Here is an 18,839-nt window from a genome sequence, read left to right as displayed (position 1 = left end):
TGCCACATGACCTTTCCCCAGCCATAGTTGATTGGTTAAGTGGCAGACATCTGACCTTAATGGAACCATAGGCTAGAGTAGGTTATGTAATTTGATGGTAAATGAACTCAGATACACAAACACCTAGTTAATCTCTACTGGGTTTGAATTGGGACATCATGTAAAGTAGACTTGGAGGAGACCATGTGTCACCCATGAGTGAGGAGAGGCAAGAGAACTGGTCTACAGAGAATATAAAAAATACAGCTGGCATGTAAGGGAAAAGCACAGGCAGGAGGCTGTGTGGCTCCAGAAAGAAAGAATAGAGAGCGCTTGCTTGCTCATGATGGTTTCCTACTCTCTAGATGATTCCTGTCCCTGCCGAGGCTACTCCTGTATCCATCTAATAAGTTTCTCCTAGCATGACAGTGTTCTCTGCCTACATCCAATGTTTTCTAAGAAGCAGTATAAGTATGGTGAGTCAACTTTTGATTATCTGCAGTAATGAAGAGAAATAAGGCAGAAATATTATAGAATATTATTATTACAACAACTTTTCCAGTTTGGTTTTCTAATACAACCACATACACAACCTCCCAACCCCCACAACCATCTTTCCTCCTAACTGAACCCAGACCAGTACCTTGTTGTAAACTTATGGACAGCAGATAATCTACAATGGAGAATCCCACTTCGGATTCAACTATTACTCAGAATACTACCTAGGCTCTGCAGTGTCAAGAAGGAGCCAAAAAAGGTGATTCAGAGCCTCCCTCGGTGCTCCATATTCCCTCCCCACTATCTATCAGAGCAGCCGCCTCTGTATGTTTCACATGTGAAGGGTCCATGAAAACGTCTGACTAAAGGGCCCCATTGGTTAAAAACATGGTACCATAATGAGAACCATACCAATGGGATACATGATTTTGGCCTGGATTAGTTTTGAGTTCTACAAGTTCTATGCAGGAGTCTGTTACTTCTCAGTTCTCCCAGGATCAAGTTTCTTTGGGACTGGTTTCTTCCCCACCTCATGAGATTCAGGCCATCAATGAGTAGCTCCATCTAACTTCTCAGTATGGGGCTTTGACCTCAACAGGCCTATCATATGCTTGATATAGACGCTATGAAAATAAAAGGAAAATCAAGGCCTATAAAGATAACAAAAGTTAGTGGATGGTAGAAGCCATCACAGCCACCCTTTAGAGAAAACATGTCCGGGAATTAAGCCAGTAAGAGTCAAGGGATAAGTCTAAATAACATGGAATTAAACCTTGAATCTAGTCATGTCTCAAGACAACAAAGATGTCTTGTTTCCAAGAGTCAACAAATTTCATTTTTGACCTTGGCTACTTTGACTTGGGTACTGTCACTTGTAAACAAAGAATGCTAACTAATCTATCATGCTCAACAATTATTTAGATTGAATGGTCTTATCCATTCCTATAAGGTTTTAAATCTATTCTCAGAAGTTGTCCTTTCATTATAGACAATTGCAAATTATTATAACCATAATAGCAGAAGCAACAATAAATCTAAAAATCGGGGGGGGGATCCCCACTTGAAATCTATTTTTTTTTTCATTTTCAGCCCTAAGTTTTTGGACTAGTTGATAGCCATCCATACAGGGTATTAGGACATCTTCCCTGAAGATAATGATTTTATACTTTTGATGCATAGTTTTATAACACTAACTCAAAGAAAAAAAAGATAAGGTTAGAGAAAACAACAATAGAGAAATATAGAAGCAAATGAAAGAGGAAAATAGTTAAATGAATATAAACGGTCCCAGGAATCAGGGATGCACTCATTTTTAACATCACCATCTCCTGGCAAAAACATAATTATAATAGTAATCTGTTTCAATGGAAATAAAGTACTGTAATATTTATAGTCTGTGCCAGAGTTATAATGACTGCAGGGCCAGAAGTGAAGTGTCACAGCATGCTCCACATGTTTTTAACACGGTTTCTAAAGGCTCTGGAGGCTATTAAATTTAATGAACCCATCTGCTATGAAATAGAGGTCCCAGCATAATCAGTTTCCTCCATGCCATGTAATACAGATGGCATTCTCTGTGCCACAGCCCAGCAGGATGGTTTATGTTTCTCTTTACGTGTGTCTTTTTGTTTTGACGATTTGAACTCTTTGATATGCAACGGTGTCTTGGGAAAATACTGTAAATTCAGTTTCCAAGCCCCAACAACTTCCTTATGATGCCTTCGACCCCCTGAGTAATTGATTCTAGGCAGTAAGATGTAGCTTAAAGCAATCACCCAAATGACTCCTAAATGGCCTAGGTGCTGCTATTCCTAGATGGGAAACCGAAACAAATGTGCAATTTATAAAATGCGAAGCATTTTCTCCAACTTGGACTTAGTGGGGGGTGAGGAGGAGGGACACGGGTCCAATTTGCAAATGCAACTAAATTGGTTTGAAAATTCCTACGAATTGCAGGCTGAATTGCATTACCAGCAAAGGGGAGGGGCAGGAGGGCTCGGTAATGAATTCGCATTATTTTAAAATGGTCACATTCCCACTGTTTCTGAAAGATTTCTTTGCTTCCCTTCTGGGTATCACAGTGGTCTATGCAAACTCCCCTGGAGGGGTTGGTGGGGAAACAACGCTTCCTCAGTTTAACGTGGGTTCTGCCCTGCACAGCAAGTTGGGAGGCCCAACTGGAAAGCACAAGCCATATGCTTGCAAAATGGAACAAATTCCACTGTTAGTGATTTTTTTGTGCTCTGCACCTAAGAGATAATGACTGTGCACAACTTGTATTCAGACGAGAAGCTCATGAATTTCAGCATTCTGGTGTTTGCGGCTCTGTCAATTAATACATGAGCTTTACGAGATGAAACATAATTAATGTTAACATTAATTCATTTATTTGGGCTTCACCAGGAAAGCAAATGAAATAGAACAGCCAGGCAGGAAACAGAATGTTTAATCAGACTGGTGGTAACAGGCAGGGAGGAGGAGCCCTGAAAGGACAGCTTTGTCTGTCTCCATTCTCGGCCAGTCTTGGTTAACAGCGGTCCTCCACTCTCGTGTGAGAGACCAAACTCAGCTTCTGTTCACACACTTCTATTCTGAGCTTGTTCAGACGCAGAACTGTATGAATCAATACATAATTAATAAAAAGGGAAAGCAATGTACTTGTAGGTCGTCTTAAGCTATTCATTTAAGCATTAAATCACTTACATAATTATATTTGTTGCTGCTGGGTTTTAAGCCATAATCACTGATGAGTCAAGCAACCAGAATTCCTTTTGCTTTAACCACCAGATAATTAAGGAGAAAGAAGACTTTTAAGACCATATTGAGCAAACTTGGGACCAAGTGTCCAAATGTACTAGATAGTCAATGAATACTATTTTCTTAGAATTTGGTAGAAATTACATACATCAGCAGGCCTTCTGATTCCTAGAGGAATCAAAGCCAATTTCAGACTACACTGCCACAAAGAGAACCAGGCCTCTCAGAACCCCAGTGGTGAGCAGGGATGTCCTGATGGAAAGCAGCCACAGCCGCCTTGAGTTTGCTCAATACGGAGGAGGAGGAGGTGGGGTGGCATTTCCTTCTGGATTTTCTTTCCCTTTCAGACCACAGCACATGGACAGAGCCTATTGCATCAGGCAGGATTCTAAATGCTCCCTAGATTTCTGCCTCCATAAGTACAAGTCTCTTAAAATCCCCTCCCCTGGAATGTATGATGGGATATCACTCCCTTGAGTAGGTTGCTGTCATTGGCCTCTGAGTTAATGAAAAGAGAGATGATCTCGGGTTGGCCTGACCTAATCCAAGATGCCTTTAAAGGGAGGTGAAGGTCCAGAGAGGTACATTCTTGGTAGCCTGGAAGAAAGGAAATGGCATTGTGTGAACTGTATGGTGGCCATGTGGCAAGGAATTGTGGTTTATAGGAGCTGAGAACAGGCCCCAGTGGAGAGTAAGCAAGAAAGCAGGAACCTCAGTCCTAGGATTGCAAGCGACTGCATCCTGCCAGGGATCAGAATGAGCCTGGAAGAGGCCCCTGGGCTGCAGATGAGAATTGCAGTGCAGCCAACACTTAATTGCAGCCTTGTGAGACCCTGAGCTGAGGGTCCTGCTATCTTGTGCCCAGATTCCTGCCCCATGGGAACCATGAGATAATGCACTTGTGTTGTTTTAAGCAGATAAGTTTGTGGTAATCCGTTTTGCAATAGAAAACTAACACAGCTGCCCCGGCGATGCTGACCCACATCGCAGTATGTTGGCAGCTCCAGCTGGGAATCGCAGCTGCTCTCACACCGGGTGGTGGCCCTCCTCTCTGTGTCTGGGAAGGTCATTCTCCTCCATGGAGCACACAGCTTCTGCAGGCTACCCAGAGGCAGTAAGACAATAAGCAGACACTAACCTTGCTACCAGATCTACTGCACCACCCTAGCATGGAACAAACAAATCAAGGTAGACTGCCCTATAGGGAGGAAGGAAAGGCAAAAAGGAAAGGGAGGGAGGGAGGGAGGGGGAAGGAAGGGAGGGAGGGAGAGGAGGGGGGAAGGGAGGGAGGGAGAGGAGGGGGGAAGGGAGGGAGGGAGGACGAAGGGAAGGAGGGAGGGAGGGAGGGAGGGGAAAGGAAGAAAGATTGTGTCAGTATCCTTGGATGCAGGGAAGACTTTCTCCCGTCTTTGCTGATTGCTTTGCCCAAACGGAACACACTGATAATTTTTTCTTTACAGTCTTTCCAAGGCATTCATTTACACAGTCACAGAAGTAACAACTTTCTTTTTACACTCAGAATTCATTGGTGTAAATGATATTTTACTAATTTATACAGCTATGACAAAATGACAACTGGCATCAATGGGTTTGGGATGAAGAAGACTGGCTTCTCGTGAGCTTGCAGTTTGGCTAGGGGGAGAGTTGTGTGTATGTGTCTTGTGCCAGCGTGGCATCCAGACCAAATGCCCAGTGTGCTGTGGGCCATGACACAAACTGCTCCGGAGCAAAGAGAGGGCACTGAGCCAGTTAAGGGATAGCCAGTTAAGAGGGCTCCTACTATATTTCCCATTCCTTGGACAGGGCAACCAGGTTTCACCTCTGTAAGGCTATAATGGACTGTCCTTGGCTGGTGCAGCACAACAGCAGTCTTCCTTAGGGACGCTGATCTTGGGCACACATTAGTGCCTGACCTACAGCACGTAATGACAGCAAAGTGAATTCCAGAGGATTAAAGTGTATCTCTAGAGGAACCATCCTTTCAGGTTCTCATTATACTTAAGTCCCAACTGCTATTATCAGAATGGTAGAAGCCCTGTGGTTGTTACCATGAAGTTTCTGTGAGACCCAGCTCAAAGAAAGAAGAGTATTTTTTAAAACTTCCCACAACCAAGGAGAGATATTCCCACTGGATTGCCTGAGGTTGGGGGTGATGATTGGTGGTATTTATTGCATTTTCACCATGCACAGACATTTAATCCTTAGAGTCAACCCTGGACAGCAGGTTTTATCCCCATTTGTGAGTGGGGAAACCAATACTCAGAAAAGCTAAGCGACCCACTTGCAGCAACATAGCTGCAAGGGCATAAGTGCAGAATTCAAACTGAGGCCATTCTTACTCTAAATTCAATGCCTTTAGCTATTATGCTAAGGTAGATTTTAAGAATGTTGAAATATAAAAAAATTCCATAGCTGCCAATCCCGTCAGGACATCAGGTATTAAAATGGAGTCGCCAGTGCCAGTTGCTCTGGATGTGTCTGGTCATGACCTTGCAATCGCTAAACTCCCGCTCCCATCATTTCCTGAGTGGTTCCAAAGCTGGTGGGTTCCTCTTACAATTTAGACTCTGCAGATGAGTTCAGCATACAAATTCTATGTTGACCCCACATAAATGACCCTGTCCTGGCAGAATCCAGGCCCAGATGAGTTTAAAGAGATTGTTGTTTCCCGACCCAAGAAGCACCTGTTGGAGCAGCAGCTGCCTTCGGCTCACTGAACAGGTTTCTGAAAGAGGCAGACCGGCTCCCCCACGTCCTCACTGACCCAGCTGGTTTCTCAAGACCCCCACCATGAGAAGGAGGCCTAAAAGCATCCTACTAGGAAATGGATTTCTCAGAGCTATTTGCAAAGATACAGCAGAATCTGGGGAAGCACAGCGGCGACACTGAGCTATCATTTCAGGGACAGGCATATTCTGGGGGTTAGTTGTATGTACATCAAAGGCTTCTGGAAGAGGTGGGATAAAGAGGTCTGTTATCTTGGCATTCCATTTTACTCAATAATGAGCCACTTAAGCCATCAGTATATTTTAAAGTACATAAAGGTGATTATGGCACAGAATGCAAATTTCAAGTAAATCTTTTAAGATAAGCACAGGAATTCAATTCAAAGACTTTGCCGTTGCAACTGCTCCTCTAAAGCTGCTCCCAGACCACTTGCTTTGCCTCTGCCGCCAAGAGTTCATTAGCGGATGAGCTAGGGTAGCTGTGGGTTCTCCCTCTCTCTTCCCTGCTCTCCACACATGAACATGTATGTGTATGTATGGGTGTAATCAGTCAATCTAAAACAACTGATGTAAGAGATTAACATTATCTAAAGCAAGACATCATAGTAACACAAAGCTTTATCTGCTTCCTCACCAGGAGCCCCAGGTGACACATCCCCAGCCAGGATACTCTGTAAGAGTGATACATCCTTTCCGAAAGCACACTATGCCCATTTGCTCCTCATGGGGGACACTAATTTTGATGGCCCACTCAAGATTTTGTCTGGATTTGCTCACTGTATAGATACTATTTTACACCCTCACAACTTGTCAAAAATCACTGGGAAAGCTCTATAATACAATGAAAATATTCTGCTCAAAACTTCCCCCTAGATTTAGCAACCATTAATGACCTTTGCCCTAACCAGTCTTTACTTTATAAAATGGTCAAAAAGTGGTGATTTTCCAACCCCGGGACCCCCTCATTTACCAGTCAGCACTGCACTGGACACTGCACTCCTTCCCACCCACTTTATTATCTGTTCAGCTCATCTCTTTGAGATTTGTTTATCTATTTATAATCTGTGAGGGCACGAGAATTTGTTTTATTCAACAGGATATAATCTATTACTGTCCTTTTTTTATTTAAAAGCTCAAATTGTCCCAGAGTTGACCAGCGAGAGCTGCCTCCGGTGTCCTGTGGCCTGATGTCATTGTTTTGCGCACTTACTGGAACAAAATACTCCAGGCTTTTGGGGAGTGGGGTGGGGAGAACCTTCCCTACCCAACCGCTGGAATTAACAATGTCTCTAAGAAACCCTGATTCTTTTTAGGGGGCGTGATTTTTAGAAGCTAGGATCTGGCTTCTGGATGTGCTCACTGCTGCTCAGGGGCCGCTGCTTCTAGGCCCTTTCAGCAGCCAACTCGGGGCCTCCGCTCTGACACCTTCAATCTTTCTCCATTGGCTCACTCCTACCACACTCAAGAAATAAATTCAAAATTGCTACACACACATTTCTACAAACGACACCAAAATTTTAAAATGTATTTGCAGTCTTTTTTCCCCCTTGAGCCTGAGGGTAGTCAAATACTGTTCAGGATGTGATACTATGTGCAATTACTGTATTCAAGAGGTTATTTCTTTTACCTCCCTTTCTGGTTAATTTTTTTTTTTTTTTTTCTCATTTGAAATGCAGTTAAATTCATTTGCTTCTGTTCGCATTCACTATTAGTCTTGCCCCATTTTTAATTTTATTTCAAGTTTTAAAAACAGAGCATTAACATGCTTTCAAAAGTCAAAACTATGCAAGAAAATGACTCAGGTTTCTCTCTCCCTCCACTGTTCCTTCTACTCTACAATCTCTCCTGCTGCTCGTAGGGAACCAATTCTATTGGTTTCTGATTTATCTTTCTGTGCTTCTTTTTGTAAAAATGAGCAGATACACATGTCTTCCTATTCCCTCTTCTTTCTTACACAAAAGGTAGCGCCTTATTTATACTCTTGCATTTTGCTTAGAAATCATTCCATATCAACCAACGGAAACCACCCTCATTCCTGTTTTTAGCATTAAGGCTCCATTCTGTGGATGTACCATAATTTATCCATCTCTCTCTTACGTTTCGGCATTTAGGTAACTCAGTATTTTGCAATTACAAGCAATTCTGCAATGAACAGAAAGCACGTTATTTTTATATTGTTGAGGTTCATCATCAGGGTTAATTTCTAGAATTGGGATTGCTGGGTCAAAGGGGAATTGCCCATTCCGTCTTCCCATAGGAGAGCCTGAGGGTCCCCTTTCCACAGCCCCGCCAACACAGCACACAGCTAAGCTTTTAGTGTTCGCCTGTTTGATAGGTGAGAAATGGTATCTCACTATATTTTCATTTGCATTTTTCTTATTATGAGTAAAGCTGTATATCTCGCATATGTTTAAAAGCCATTATTTCTGTAAATTTTATTATGCTCGTGTTTTTTGCTCTTTTTTTTTTCTATAGGAATTTTGGGGTCTTCCCTTCCATTTTTAAAAGTTCTTTATATATTAGGGATATTAGTTCTTTATGTGTCCCACGTGCTGTAAATATTTTCTCCTATTTTTACAATTTACGTTTTGTCTTTGTTTATAATAGTTTTTGACTTCCACAAGTTGGTTTTTGCTTTGTTTTTATTTTAAGTGGTCAAACTTATCTTCCTTTTTACTGCATCTGGATTTGGGGGTCACTATTAGAAAGCCTTCCTCCAAATTCAGGTCACGGAGGAACTGACTCACGTTTTGTTTTACTGCTTGTATGGTTTCACTTTTTCACAGTTTAGATCTCTGATCTACTTCAAATTCTTTCCTGGGTATGATGTTAAGATCAGAACTATTTTTTCCTAAATGGCTATCTAGTTTTCTCAAAAGCATTAGTGCAAAGCCCCTCCTAGCCCCACTGACCTGAGATGCCACGTTTATCACATACTAACTTTCTACATGTAGGTGGGTCTTATTTTTGGACCTTCTATTCTACTGATCTGTCTATCCAGGTGCTGGTACTATTATGTTTTAATTATAGAGGCTTTGTTTTATATTTTTTAAATTGATGAAACAAAGTGACTGATGAAACTGGCTGTTTAATCACAAAACCACTGGGTGACTTGGTTGCTTCCATCCTGGCTCCCACGCTCCTCCTCTTCAGCACGCTCTCCTGCCTTCCTCAACCGCACAGAAGAGGGATGAAGCCATCGCTGTTGTTGCTGTTCTTATTGTTACTACAGGGCCAACATAAGTGAGGCAGCTTAATTATTTCATTTCCACGATTCTAAGTCAAACTGGTGTCAGACTCTGAAAGTGATACAAGCCTAAGGTCAACCAGAGAGGGCTTTCAGCCTAGCACCTTCTCTATTCAGGGTGATTCTCCTGGGGAAGGGACACCCCTTCTTGACCAATTCACATTTATTTTATTTTATTTTATTTTTTATTTTATTTTATTTTTAATATGTCTTTATTGATTTCAGAGAAAGGAAGGGCAGGGAGAGAGAGAGATAGAAACATCAATGATGAGAGAGTCATTGATCGGCTGCCTCCTGCACATCCCATACTGGGGATCGAGCCCATAACCCAGGCATGTGCCCTGACCGGGAATCGAACCGACATCTCTTGGGTCATAGGTTGATGCTCAACAGCTGAGCCACACCAGTCGGGCACAATTCACATTTCCACGGCCCCACAGTGACTTTAGGATCAAAGTGGGGCAGGCACTGCAGTGACCCCCAAGATGGGTTCCCACACGCTGTCCCTGCCCTGCATCTGCCTGTGGCTGCCAGACATGCAGCAGGAATGAGAGCTCATGGAGAGAAAAGCCGGCCCACAACAGCCATTGAGACCACTCGGGAGAACAGCTATGTCTGGGTTACAGTGATTAATGTGATGTTAATCCCAACAAAAACGATGGGAGAGAGGCCCTGTGGGAACATTTACAATCAATTAATGAAAAAAGCCACTCCCATCAGAGTCATTATCACTATGAAAAATCACCCTGAAAATACACAAGAAACCAGGCCGGGGAGCCATTGTTTGGTGATTGGCAAAGCTCCTCCTTTTAAACTAATTCAGCATCAGAATCTTTTGCTTGGAATTCAGCTTTAGAATGAGCCTTGGCCCGAGTTCCACAAACAACCCAGGGCCTATATAACCTCCACTGAAGCACATTCTCACTTGTCTGCGGGAAGAAAACGCAGCTGTGGCCTCTCCGGTGGCTCCGACTCACTGTGAGAGCTGAGATGAGCCCAAAGATTCATCACCAAGCCTGGGCCTCTCTAACAGCGAGGACGGAACCTAACATGCCCATAGTCACTGCTACAATGACAGGATTTGTACACACGTGGGAAGGAGAAAAAGTAGCCAGAGAAGACGCAATCAAAAAGTGAGTTTTCCGTGCTGAGCAGACACCTTCCAGAATGCTGGTTACGTTTTCACCAACCTTGTTTGCCCAGGGGACCAACACAAACCGTACAACTAAAGAAAATGTCATGGACCCCCATTTGAGGATACGTTTGCTGTCTTCTGGAATTAACAAGGAAAGTCCCCTCTCCCCACCCGAGGCAGGGCCGTGGACTCACGGTGCTGTCGATGTAAGCTTCGGTCCACACCACGTCGTGCTCCTGGTCGATCACCTTGGGCCGGCTCAGCACGTGGAGGTACTCCATGACATTTTCCTGCACGTCCGCCAACGTGGAGATCTGGGTGAAAAATCCTGCCAAAGGAGAGCCCGTTCAGTAAGGACAGGAAGACCTGCAACGGGGAGCCCGCACCCGCACGCCCTCTCGGCCTTTAGCTAATCCCTTCCTCTTTTTTCCGTTTTAAACCTTCTATCCACCCTCTGCCATCGCCCACCTCATGAGTAATGTGGTCATGCTGGAGAATATCAGCAAGAAAGCAATACAGTTAGGGTCAACCATAAACCCGCCGCCCAGGGGAAGGCCCTGTTAACCCTTTAGAGAATGTCTTCCCAGACTTTCTTCTAGATATACACACAGAGGCCTTCCCTGGGGGAAAGGGGAGTCCCCTTACATGCCATTTTGTAACCTTTCTTTTCTTTTTCACTTTAGTCAGTTTATTTCCAATGGGAAAACTATAAACCTCAAAATTGAATAGCTATCCATTTTACCACTATCACAACAATAGTTGTTAATTATTATTTTTAAGAATAGTTGATTGATTTCTAGAGAGAAAGGAAGGGAGAGGGAGAGAGAAGCATCAATGATGAGAGAAGAGTCATCACTCAGTTGGCTGCCTCCTGCACGCCCCCCACTGGGGATCAAGCCCAAAACCCAGGCATGTGCTCTGACTGGGAATTGAACCTGCAACCTCCTGGTGCATGGGGCAATGCCCGACCAACTGAGCCACGCCTGCCAGGGCTAGTTATAATTAATTCATGAGTGCTTACTAAGGGACACAAAATTTGCTGAACACTTGAGAAGCTCTGTCTCACTTATTCTTGACAACATGACAGAGCGGGGGTAACTGTGCTCACTTTAAAGATGAGACGACCGAGGCCGACTGGGGATGTGTGTCTCACCAGCAGTCCCACAGGTAACCAGCAGCAAACACAGAAGGTGAACCCAGGATTAGGAGTCTCTTAATCTGTGCCTTTCGCTTTTAGCCAATTTTGCCCTTTAGGCGTTTGAGGCTGACATGCCAGCTCACACCCCTGTGTGGTTTCCAGACCTGCTTTTTGAATACGCTGGATAGACATGGTTTCTAAGCAACAGAAAAAGTTCTAAGCTTGCTGCTGTCTTGGGGATGAGTATGCCGTCTCTCTCGAGTTCAGGGCATTGCTTTGTGCCCTCCAGTGTGGGGTCCTGTTGGCTGTGTGTGGGTTAGGAGATGTTAGAGAGAAGGGATACACTGAGCACCGGTCTGCATCCCTAGCAGGGGGCCCTTTATGGAAGGCTTTCTTGGTACCCAGCACTGGAAAAGCAGGGATTAACAAAATGAGCAGGACCCCTGCCTCCTGGGCCTGAAAAGTCTGAGTAAAGCAACCACAGAATAGCACAATCAACATTACCTAAAAGCACACAGCAGCGACAGCCATTCACTTGGAACCCCAAGGAAGGGTCAGCACCCTTGAACCCTGAAGGATGTGGACCAGTTAGCTCAAGAAAGAGGGGTTAAAGAGTGTGTCCAGTAAAGCAAGGAGTGTATAAAAGGCCAAAGGTTGGACTCAGGACCCTTCTAGGAACTGAAAATAGCTTGGGGTTGCAGGGATAAGGAGCTGGGTGAGGAGGGCATGGTGGTGTAAGATCAGAGGAATGAGCAGGGGACTGTGAGTCACACAGGACCTTGCGAAGGAGTTTGGGCTTCATCTTATAGGCAGGTAGTCATGGGAGGATTTTAAGCAGGGGACACTGGATGGACATGTCATGTTTCCTCCCCATGAATGAGACCCTGTAACTAGGTTCATGCCATCTCTTATTGCCCACATATCAGAGAGGGTATGTGTGCCTCTGGAGCCGGGTTTGTCACAGCACTGGCTACAGTGTTTACAGAACCTCATAGTGTATAAAACAAAGCTCAGCATAAGGAAATGCCAGCCCTTCTGTTGTCCAAAAAGGGCCGGGACCCTCCCAGGGCATTTCCAAACAAAGGCCAGCTGGTTTGAATTTGGTATGCCAACCCCAAACCAGGTTGGAACCATGTGGCTTCTGGCTTCCTGACGACAGCTCTGCACAGTGCTAATTAACAGGCATTGTCACTCCTGTCCACCCCCACCCTCCCAGCCAGGGCCAGAACCTCACCCATCCCAGGGGAAACAGGGCCCCAAAGGAGCAGGCTCTGAGCTCCCATGTTAGCGTGCAGCCCGTGAGTGGGGCCCATGTGCACCTTGGCCCTCCCTCAGAGTTCAGGCACCAAAGTTAGGAAGATCCATTGGGACACCTCTCACAAGACCCCTAGTGGCCCCTCTTGGAGGCATAGGGGGAAAGACAAGTTTTAAAGAGGGTCGCTGGGTGAAAGGGTCATCCATAGTTACCTCTCCATGCACAGCAACTGCAAACAATGTTTGAATATGAAAGAAAACATTTCATCTTTTCTCTAATGGGCAAGCCTTGGGTTCTGAGGGAAAGGTCTTAGAAAATCAAGACAAAGAGGACAGCTAAGAGAGGTGTTGCCATGTTGATAAGAGGAGGGGAGAGCTCCATGGTTCTGGACTGTTAGGGTACATGGGTGAGTGATTCTCAGTGTAGAAGGATTCCTATTTGGGGTTCCTGTGCCAAATGTGCATAAAGACAGCATCGCTTAGGAGGGGTTCTTCTTGGTTGCATTTTCTTAATCCTCAAAGCCAACAGTAAAAATCCTTGATTTGGGTTTTCCAAAACAGGGAATGAACGCGAAGAGGATGGGAGAGACAGGTCATTAGCATAGAGGGGAGTGGAAAGGAAAAACCACCGCACACTTGGATGGGAATGGGGCTGAGATCATCCTCACTTGGCATTGCTTGTCACAGTCAAGGTTCTGAGAAGCTACAAAAAGCTGGCTCCTCCCCAGAGCTCCAGACCCACGGCCAACTGTATACCTGACACCTCCACAGGATGACTAACAGGATTCTCAGACTGAACCCGTCCGCAGCCAACTCCTGATCTCCCTCACCAGACACGTTCCTCCCCCGGTGCGCCTCCCCATCTGGGCAAATGGCGCCGCTCCCCAATTCAGGCCAAAAACATAAGCACTATCCTTGACAGCCATCCTTTGCTCACCCAGCCCATAGCGAATCCACGAGCGTGTTCTCCTGGCCCCATCTCTATAACATGTCAGAAATCCACTTGCCCTCTCCGCTGCCCCGGCCTACTCCTGACTCGAGAGTCTCTCCTCCAGAATGCGGCAACAGCCTCCCCACGGACCCCCTCTCCTTATCTAGGCCCCTCCCAGCAGCCAGATCATCCTCTCCCTGCCTAAGAGCCTAAAACACGTTCTACTTAGAGTTAGAATAAAATCCAAGTGTCTTACCCAGGCCGCCAAGGCTCTCCTTCAGTTGCGTGCCCACCTGATGGCCGCATCCCCTTTTGGTTCCTCATGGTCGTTCTCATTGTTTCAGCTCCCTGGCCCTTCCCTTCCTCTCCCAGGCCAAGTTCATTCCCTTCCCAGGCTTTGGCGCTTGCTGTACCCTCTGCCTGGTACACCTTTTATCCAGTTTCTCCACGGCTGGGTCTTGTTTATCAGGCAGGGCTCAGCTGTCTAAACTTCCTTCCTCTCACTTCACCCTGCCTTCACTTTCTTAGGAAGATTAATCTGGTGCTGGATTCTGACTTGCTTGTTTACTATGTTCTCTTTCACTGGAATATCAGCTCCATGAAATGTTACAAAACACTGGCGCCCGTTGTGTAGGGAGCAGGATTCCCAGAGCAGGCACACGGGTTAGCGGGAGCATTAGCAAAGCAGGGACGTCCACTGAGGTCCTCCTGTGACTCACCTTGTGCCTGGGCCCCTGGGCAGCGCAACAGCCCAACTCCTGTGCTCACTGTGTGGGGAGGAAACAGAGCACAGGGAACCCAGGGATCCGTCCCAGGTCAGTTCCAATCCGGGTTTATCTGATTCCAAAACCTTTGCTCTCAACTAGTGAAGACACTGCCTCTCCCTGTATTAGAACAGGGCAGACAGGGCTGCCCAGAGGTCCTCTCCCAAGAGGTCGCCCCTAATGGGCTGTCGTCTCTGTGGCTGGGGAATGTTGAGGATGGGGTGGGGAAGTGCATGGTTCTCCTTCAGGTTCCTGGAAAATGCTCCATAACTAGCACCAAAGATCTACTCAAAACCCAGGCCACAGCTCTAAGTTATATTTCAAGATATAGACCAGGGATGCAGATGCAGCAAAGGTAAGAAGAGCCAAAATTATAAAAATAATATTAATGATGTCTACTGCAAAGCTTCATGCAAACTTAATCATCTCACCCCAACCCATTAAAATCTCAAACCTTTCTGAAAGACTCTTTCTTGTTTTCAAATGTTTTCGTCGAAGTTTTGGTTAACAAATGTGCTTTTGATGGATAACAGGAAGGGCTGAGGGCTGGATGCTTTGGCTGTAACCATAGACGCTTCCCTTCACATTCTCCGAACGGGCCCCTTGCCCTCCTCCCCACACCCCCCCCTTTTTTTCTTTTAAATTCTAGCTCTTGAATGTTTATTCTCTTCTTTAATGAGCCTTTTTGGACGTCATCTATCATGTAGGAAAACAGAATCAGCAATCATTTGGTAATTACCAAGGAGTAATTAATGCCGTAATTAGCCACCTATTACAGACGGTCTTCTCATTTTTCTAAGTAACATCTATTTATGTACTTTATTCCCTTGCAGAGCCTCCTGTGACCTCGGGGTTACAGCTACCCCATGCGACACCCCGCACGCAGCCCGGTGCTTTGTATTTCTGAGGATCTACCACCCTCGCTTCGAACTTTCTTAGGAGTCCCTTGTCTAAGAGGCGCCCTTGGGTGAGCGGCTCCATCATTCATTACTCCGTCTTGCCATGACGTCAGAGCCTGCTCCTCAGTGGGGGGCCCTGGCTGTCTACCTCCCCCGCCAAGGTTCCCATTCCACCTTTGGTGTGATGGGCACTGCTCCCTGTGAGTCTTTCCAAACACTCTTTCCCCTCTGAGCAAGACAAGCTGAGGACAACGCCAGTGCCCAGATTTCAGTCTCCTCCGGACAGTGAAGTGGGCCGTGAAGTCGATGGTGTGACCTGGTTTGCCTCCCTTCTGGGCAACAGTGTCCTTGACACACGGGCAGAATTCTCCCTCACCTTCCTCCTCCCCATCACCATCACATGCTACTGACAAAGCACCCATTTCTGTAAAAAGATACACAATTTATAAACAACTTCCTATGTCCCCATCTCCTTGGGCCTTCACGAACACCCAGCAAAAGGTTGGGCCCTGGAGCCAAAGGGCACATGTTCAGGGAGTTGGAAAGAACTGAGCAGCAGAGTATGACCTGAGGGCAGGGGCCCACCCCACAGCCGCGGTGGGCATGTGCCCACCTGGAGAATGGGGCTCTGGAGTGTGAAGCCATCAGAATCAGCCAGACTCTCACATTGAGAAACAAGCCTTTTACTTTGTGAATAACATTGCCTTTTACATTTCAACTTTCATGTTAGAAAAGGTAATTTAAAGGGTCACGTGATGCTGCTAGGAATGCCGGCCTGTCTGTAGCTCTATCACAGAACCGCACCCCAAGCTGCCTCATCTCCCCTCAGAGCCTTAGTGTCCCCATTTGTAAAACATCAGGTGCTGAACCACATGCCCACACAACTGGGGCAGGAGCATTTCTGGAGCACAGGCTGGGTCGAAATCCCAGCCCAGTGTTTATTAGCTGGTAAAGCCTTTCCTCAACCTCTAGATTCCCTTTCCTAGAGTCTTTCAAGTTATGGAAGACATACAAGAGTTCTGCATGAAACACAACTTTCTCACATCCTGGTGAGGTTAGGCTCAGGCTTCGGATCCACTGACCCTGAATCCGGGCTCTGCCACCTGCTAGCTGGTAACCTGGGACAAGAAAACTAAATTTCAGCTTTCTTCTAAAGCTTTAGTGAGGGGCAAAAGAGAGATTTCACAAAAGCACTTTGCATTCTACCTGACACGTAGTTTGTCATCCTTAGTTGCTATAAACAACAACAGCACCATCTTCAGGTTCTATGGAATGTACACAAAGAATGTGCACAACTTAAGTGTCCATCACACACACACACACACAGAGTGGAGTAGTATTCAGCTATGAGAAAGAAGGAAAGCCTGCTATTTGCAACAGCATGCATGGACCTACAGTATATTACTAAGTGAGGTAAATCAGATGGAGAAAGATTAAATGCTGTTTGATATCACTTATATGTGGAATCCATATGGAATCTAAAAAAGCTGAGCTTGTAGACACAGAGAGTGAAATGGTGGTTACCAGGGGCTGAGGGTTAGGAATTGGGGAAATACTGGTCAAAGAGTACAGAAAAATACTGTATAAAGATATCTGAATAACTGCCATTTTGCCTTCTTCTACCTGTTCCAAAATAATGCAAGTTTTAATTGCCACTTTTCCCCTACCCTCACCTACAACCATTCTGGCCTCATAAATTTGAAGCTATCTTTTAGGAGCCAAGATGTTTGGAAACAAACGTAGAATGAGGGTAAAAAATTTTTATTGGAAAAGGGCTGAGGGTCTGAACTTCTGAGGAGGTCTCAGGCCACTAGTTCGCTTTCAAATAAAGAGAGAATGACCATTAACCTATCAAAAAGGGACAAGCCGAGCAGACAACCAAGAGAGACTCATGTGGCGTTTCCATTCGACCTAACGATGACTGATTGGTTGAGAACCCAAACACGGAGGCCCTTCTTTATTTGCACAGCTGGAAAACACTCCACTCGCCGTGATTTCTGCAGGAGACTCAGGCCGTGCTTATTTAAAATCTTGGCACACTGAACATTAGAGAAGGTCATCATGGCTTTATGGCATATCTGAGCGAGCCGGCCCCTCTTTTCAGTTTTCCCAGCTCACTTATTTATCCAATAGTGTGAACTCGGAACTGTATATTCCACAAGCCATTGTACAGTGGCAATGATTGTTTTAATGGGTTTAAAATGGTTTGCTGCTTTGCCTCATTAAGGCCGTTTCCCTCAAGATGGGACCTAGTTATGCACAAAATGAAACAAACCAATGAGCTCCAGGCCTCTCTGGATTTTGCTTGTAGATTGGAGGAGGCAGAGAACTCCTGTAAGGGGTATAAATGTCCCCAGACATCGATTTCCAGCAGACACGTCTGAGGTCCAGTGGCTGAGAGCAGTCTCCATGGCTACCAGACTTGCAAGCAAGAAGTTCTGTGCTGATAGTGCATCCTGGCCCCCTTACTGCGGAAGGTGTGTGGGCCCTGGCAGCTCCTGCTCCTCCGCAGGGCCACTCTGGCCAGGCCCAGCAGGTCTGCCAACAAGCTTCTCCTTGGGCTCCCCTGGGCTCTCCCCGAGTCTGCTCTGGCCCCTGAATGTTAATGACTCATTTCACTGAAGAACTTGTCTGAGTCAGGACAAAAATATGTAAGGGGGGGCCCCTCTGGACCTCATGTCACTTGAGATGAAAAATGCTATGCTGCCTCCATACTATAACAATCTGAGACTATAAACAATGATTTAATTAATGACCATGGAAGAATACTTGCTCACTGATGTTACGTGGTCTAAAACCCCATCACTGACGCAACGCGAAGCCAGTGTTTACATGGGCACAGATGACTGGAACCTAACGTTTTGATGGCAACTGCTACTTTGAAGAGTGGTAAACAATGACATTTTATTCCCAAGGCCCTTTAGAAGAGAAGCAGAGTAAGGAAGGTGAGACTTTGGAGACGGACTGGCTCTGGCAGGGAAGGAAATGACTGGATTTGGATTTAGACGGGAAGAGAAGGAGAATCACTGTGGAATCCAAGGCCCGGCCAGCCCCACGGCTACTATTACCGCCTCGGATTTTCCAAGTTGCTGTACTCAGAGCTTTTACATCTAAAGGGCTATATTCTATAGCCAGGCCCTGAAATACTCCGAGTCGACTAAACTGTCTTCAAAAGGATGCTTCAAAGATTCTTATAAACAATGACTAAAACTAAATTATGGTGTAATATTAGTTGATTAAGACAAGACTTCAATTTGAGTAATTTTCATCAGCTGGACACAGACAGTGGTAAAAACAATAGCCCGTGACTAACTGCATACTAGCCGACGGGAAGAACTGCAATCCGACATGGCAAGAGTAACTGCAAACTTTTTAAAAAATGGAAAGGCACTTTTTTTTTTTAAGACCACAGAATAAAGGGGAACAGAAAAACAGGAAAAGTATGGCTCAATCAACATTTTCAAATGTCAACAAAGTTCCAAAGATTATTTCAAGAATGGCCTCTTTCCTC

General features: G+C 45.4%; 1 protein-coding gene across 1 annotated transcript in view; it reads right to left on the bottom strand.

The window, feature by feature from the left end:
• Positions 1 to 18,839, bottom strand: part of CACNA2D3 (calcium voltage-gated channel auxiliary subunit alpha2delta 3) — a 556,479-nt gene that overhangs the window by 259,128 nt on the left and 278,512 nt on the right. The window contains exon 11 of the mRNA XM_087825134.1: positions 10,537 to 10,670. Within this exon, the coding sequence (XP_087681260.1) occupies positions 10,537 to 10,670 (134 nt within the window). The remainder of the gene's footprint in view (positions 1 to 10,536; positions 10,671 to 18,839) is intronic.

The sequence above is a fragment of the Miniopterus natalensis genome, chromosome 15 (assembly GCF_054644295.1).
Source record: "Miniopterus natalensis isolate mMinNat1 chromosome 15, mMinNat1.hap1, whole genome shotgun sequence".
NCBI lineage: Eukaryota > Metazoa > Chordata > Mammalia > Chiroptera > Miniopteridae > Miniopterus > Miniopterus natalensis.
Note: the sequence above shows the minus strand (reverse complement) of the source record. Positions and strands in the feature narration are given on the sequence as shown.